Raw genomic sequence first — 5,455 nt, 5'->3', positions numbered from 1 at the left:
ATAGTTACCCTGACCCACTCTTCTTTGGCTTATTCTTATTTTCTGGGTAAGGCTCTAACTCTATTCTCCTATTCTGCAGTATTTGTTAGTTAAATCTCTAATGTTATCTTCTCTCTGCTTTTTCTCATAGTAGCTTCATCTGGTCTGTTCCTGTTTGGCTGTGACACCATCCTGGAGAGAAATATCAGCTTTGCTACTGCCATCAACACTTTTGTTTATAGATGTTGGAGCTCTGCCTGTTTTTCGGTGTAGTCCTGTTTCTCTGACTGTGACTGGCTTATTGTGCTCTCTTTCATCCTCTGATATGGGAGTTGGCTCGGAGCTGCAAGATCCAATTGAATTGTGTCTGTAAAATGCCTTGAGATTACATGTGTTGAACTGAATATAAACAAATCAAATTTAAAGATTTATTTCAGATTAGATTTTAAGAATTTGAACAAAACTATGATAAGTAAAGTAATACATGTATTTTAACACAATCAGCCTAATTTAAAATTGTACTTTTGTTTTCATGTTAAATTAATGAATTATTATGCTTTAGTAAATTATTTGACTAGAATATCATTATGTGTTAGAATTATGATTCAATTCATTTGACGAAAGTTTTTGTCAGATTGTACAACTTTACGTTCGATACTCCAAGGAGTTTAATCCATTTCCTAGGATGGATCTCTGCTGCCCTCTGGTGGCATCCAGTGGTTATGAGCCGCATCATTCATGAAGCGGCGATACAGATGGGGATGAGAGGACGATTTTCGCCAAGTTTATCCAAATTACGCACACCCGTCATGAAGATTGCAATGGTAGGAGGACATATTAGATTGCATAAAGGCAAACACATTTATGCAATTTATAATATGTAAATATTTGTTTTAACAAATAGGTTTATTTTAAATCACATCGCTTCTTTTAATTTGAGCGTTAAATTACATTAAGCGTCAATTTTTTTTATTTATTTTTTTTAGATTAGATTCAACTTTATTGTGTAGTCCTGTTTCTTAAGTAAGTAATAAGTATAGAGATGAATACCATTATAAGTAATGAATATAATATATAGATCACTGGTGTTATGAACTAAATTTACAGCTGGATATTATCTTTTTCAAATATATGTATATATTTATTATTATTATTTGCATTGAATAATGAATTTGAACCCTAAAGCAGGCTCTGAGTAGAAGCTTGTGGCTTGAGAAGATCGTGTTCTATTCTTGCGTGGTTGCATCTGGTTGCAGAGAAATCTTTTTCACACTTGCATGGAACGCATGCGCGCAGAGGACACCAACTGGTTTGTGTCAAGTCGGAGGCAGACGGATGTGATCGAGCTGAAAATCACCTGTATTCTGGCATTCATGGTGACACAGTAAGTAAACGATTTATTGCACTAATATTGTTCTTTTTTTCTATAATAAAAGCAATTGAAAGGATATGTCCGAGTTTGCGCTCCTCTTCATGAAATATAAGGCGGATAATTCAGGAGCATCTGTAATGTGAATAAATAAATGTTAAGATCCTTCCTGAATCAGTCATCCGCATCATGATTTCTGCATGATCGTCGCTAATTAAATCAATTTAATCCGTTTCAGATGTTTTTTAGTGTTATCCTTCCCCCAAAAAATAAACAAAGGGGAGAAAAGCAACATCTTATCAGCCTTTGTGATCAAATGATTTCATTGTATTTCTATAAATGGCCGCTTGCTTTGGGCAGAGAGCTTTGCCTGTATGTGCCATCACGCGTGCGTATCCTCCCGAGGATGCGCCTGATGGATGTGATCTCTGCGGTCCAAGGAGTGACGCCTTGCCTGTCATGCTCATTGACAGAGAGGAGGGGATCTGTTCGTCATGCTGGGATTTTATTCTCCTCCCTAACATTCAGCACAATCCATCGCTGTGGGTTTGTTTCCCTTTGCAGTTTACAAAACAGCCAGGCTGCGCGGATGATTTGGACAAATTAAAATGCATTCTGCTAGATGAATCTTCCCACGTTCATGTGCATATAGTTTTAACATATGCAGGTTAATGTATAAATTGGAACATCTATCAGCTTTGGATTTTTTTGGATTTTTTTTGTCACTGTTAAATGTGTCTGACCTCCTGTCTAATTTCAATATTAGCCAAAGATATTTTTTTTTAATATGAAACAAAATTTTCAAATGAGAATTTCATTTTTTAAGGAGAAAGAAATCCAAACTCAACTGAAAATGTGATGACTATTAAAACAGATAGTGAAAAAATTGGGTTTACCCATATATATTTTGGATATAACATGAAATAAGATATATTAAAGAACAGATGGGAAACAAATCTCTCATAGCTATCAGTCTTAAAAGGTTTTCAAAGCTATTTTTCAGGCTGTGGACCTACTTTGAAACACTATTAAGGCCACTTTCTATAAAAGAACAAAGTATGAAACAGTGGTAAAACTTTCCAGAACGACCAACATTTAAAAAAGAAAAAAGCTCTTCACATCTACAGAGCATAATAGTGATTTCCAATTGAATTACGAAGAATTAAAGTCAAGAATTTGGAATGATCTTGTCCGACTGAGATGCTTTGGCTCAAATACTGTGGTTGAATAGTAAAAACTCTGCAAAGAGCAGGCCACACTATATGGACTGGAAAATAAATACCAACTATTTTCATTTGTGCCGCTCAATTCTGATCAGAGTATACATCAGCAAAGCAAAAATATGCAAAATTTAGAAACAGGACCTCAAGAAAAATACTATTATATTTGGTGGTTTATTTTAAAACAGTCTAAACTCTAAGTGATTAGGTTTTTAAACCGATCAAGTTCAAATGTATATCCCCCTTAAGCAGAGTGTGTCACAGAGGGACTATTTCCTGTTGATTACTTAAAATATTTATTCTAAAAGTCTGGAATTTGTGTTTTTTCTAACCCTGTAGCCATCCAACCTAAATGTTTTCAAAGGGTTAGATGCAGGAAGGGGCAACAAGTGGGGTACCACAATGGAAGAAGTTCAGTCAAACTGTAAACTGTTGTTCTGAAAGACCCAGCCATCACCACGCAGACAAAGCTTCAAGAGGCTTCGTCTGGACGGACGGACGGAAAGATGGAAGGATGGATGGTCTAACCTTTTTGTATCTCCTTGCAGTCCATGGGCTCAGAGCGGGCGGAGATGCGCAAGAGACAGATGCAGGTTCACCAGGAAGCAGCTGCCAGTGTCCTCGAAGTGCACCACAAAATGGGAAACACCCCCACCAACGCCTCAAACGCCTGTTGCTTCTGCTGGTGCTGTTGCTGTAGCTGTTCTTGGTAATAACACCCTCACTACTAGATTAGCACATAGCTGGGCAGGGAAAAAACATGTTGCAAAAACTAAACAAAAAAAACCCATCTCTGTCATACTTAGTATTCTTTAATTCAGTCATTACAGTTATTTAAAAATGACTTAAACTTATAGACTAAAATATAAAATTTGGTCTCTTTTTCCACCTACCAAATATAAAACCAGTAGACTTATTCTGCAAACCTATAACTAACCTTGAACAAAAATGTTCCACTGATTTAATTCTGTTGTCAAGTTAACTACACTGCCTTGTAAATTGATTTAACAGTGTTGGAGGAATTTTTGTGATAGATTGATAAAAAGTAGGACTGTGAAGAGGAAGAAAAACAATAGAAGGGTTTCAATTTCCTTTACAGAAAGTAATCTGAAAATATGGTTTAAGCATGTGTCCAGCCCCTCGTATTTTGATGTCCCTAAATTAAATTTCATAATTCAGTTTATCTGAAATGCCAAATTCACATGTAATCTAAATGCACTTTACAAAAACAATTCAATCAAATCATTCAAACAGATTGATAAAAAAGTTTTCCACATAAGGAAACATCAAATTGTATCAAGTCATTGACCTTTGCAGAATTCACTCCTCCTGGATGACCCTTTGGAAACAGTAGATGTTTGCTTGCATTTTTTCATTTACTTTGCAGCAAACACTTATACCAAGCATGTAGTGACAGTGGAGAAGAAAACCTCCCTTTTAATAGAAAGAAACCTCCAAAAGAACCGGGATCAATGTGAGCGGCCTGCTGCCATGGCCACCTGGGGGGTTGAGAAGACAAAAGCAGACATACAAAAGAAACATCAAAGCACTGATCCTTAAATGCATTCTATGTTAGAGAAGGTAATGGTGAACTAGCTCCATGGTAGCTCTGTCTAGATGCAGTGAAGCGAATGTGTTCTGAGCAGGTTTTCAAGTCAGAAAGATGATTTATTTGTAGACAACATTGTTTTTTTTTTTTCTTTGTTTTTTTTTTCAGATAATGAAAGTACATATCTAACAATACGTACTTGCATTATCCGATTCATTAGTGTATTCAACAGACATGTTTGAGATCATGTAAGGTGCCTGCATTGCCAAACCCTCCATTTGCAATCCATCATTTTCATTTTGTTTAAACTGAGACTTGTGTAACATGTGTTATCATTGTATAATTTTTAAAAGCAATATGAACCTAAATAATCTGTGCCAAACAATCAGCAGCAAATCAGTGATCGATTTCAAAATATGGGTTTTAGCATCAGCTTTAAAAAGGGTTATTGGTCGATCACTAAAACTGTGCCTAGAAGAAAAACAGGACTAAACAGGTCCAACTCTATAACATCTATAGCCAAAGTTGTAAATGTCAGCAGTCCAGTTGATGCCTTTTTTCAGAATGGTGTCTCAGTTAAACAGTGCCAGGCAAGGTGAAGCTACTATGATGAGAAAAAGCAGAGAAAATGTAGTTAGAAGTCAAACTAACAAATAGTAAAACATGTGTAGCAAAAAGTAAAGACACTGCCTAGTTTTCCTCCATCCTGTTCACCTAACCATGTGAACCTCTAGTCTCTGTTGTGGAGCTGAAAATGTGAATGGTTGGAACTATTCTTTGTACAGTCTTTTCACTTTCTGTACCTGGATTATCCGTTTATGAAAATATATGAATAGAAGTGAAATGTAGCAAAATAAGGGAAAGTGGTCCTCATGCCCTTCAGCAGCCTAACCCTATAGCAGCATAACTAATCTAACTAAATATAACCCAATGCAACCAAATACCTTAAACATCAGCTATAAGTAAACTAGAAAAAAAAAGTATGCCTATTATATTAAACATTAAACAAATTGCTTTATAAGGAGCAATGGATGTTGTATTGATGTTGTTAAAAAAAAACAACTTAAACTTCAAACATCTCAAAGGGTGCAGTTCAAACCTTCATATCAACCTAGAAATTAGAATGCATAATGAGTATTTAATCAGAGAACCAAGGAATAGTAGCCTGGGTGCCATTCCGAACTTAGTCCCGCCCACAAAGTTTGAGGTCGGGGAAGTTCGGTCTGGCTCTGCTCCATATTAGCGCGAGTATTATCGCCCACTGTCAGGCGATCCAATCAAATTGTCAGGGCGGGCTTTATACGATGATGGACAGATGACCAACAGTAATGTAATAAC

General features: G+C 36.2%; 1 protein-coding gene across 1 annotated transcript in view; it reads left to right on the top strand.

The window, feature by feature from the left end:
• Positions 1-1,237: 1,237 nt before the first annotated feature.
• The window catches only part of LOC107085374 (regulator of G-protein signaling 20-like), a 20,668-nt gene continuing 16,450 nt past the window's right edge, over positions 1,238-5,455 (top strand). Inside the window, exons 1-2 of the mRNA XM_015375656.1 lie at positions 1,238-1,363; positions 3,117-3,277. Of these exons, the coding sequence (XP_015231142.1) occupies positions 3,120-3,277 (158 nt within the window). The 5' untranslated portion in view covers positions 1,238-1,363; positions 3,117-3,119. The remainder of the gene's footprint in view (positions 1,364-3,116; positions 3,278-5,455) is intronic.

This window comes from Cyprinodon variegatus, unplaced genomic scaffold (genome assembly GCF_000732505.1).
Source record: "Cyprinodon variegatus isolate N-32 unplaced genomic scaffold, C_variegatus-1.0 Scaffold123, whole genome shotgun sequence".
NCBI classification, from domain to species: Eukaryota; Metazoa; Chordata; class Actinopteri; order Cyprinodontiformes; family Cyprinodontidae; genus Cyprinodon; species Cyprinodon variegatus.
The sequence above is the reverse complement of the archived record's forward strand: the minus strand, read 5'-3'. Positions and strand labels throughout refer to the sequence as shown.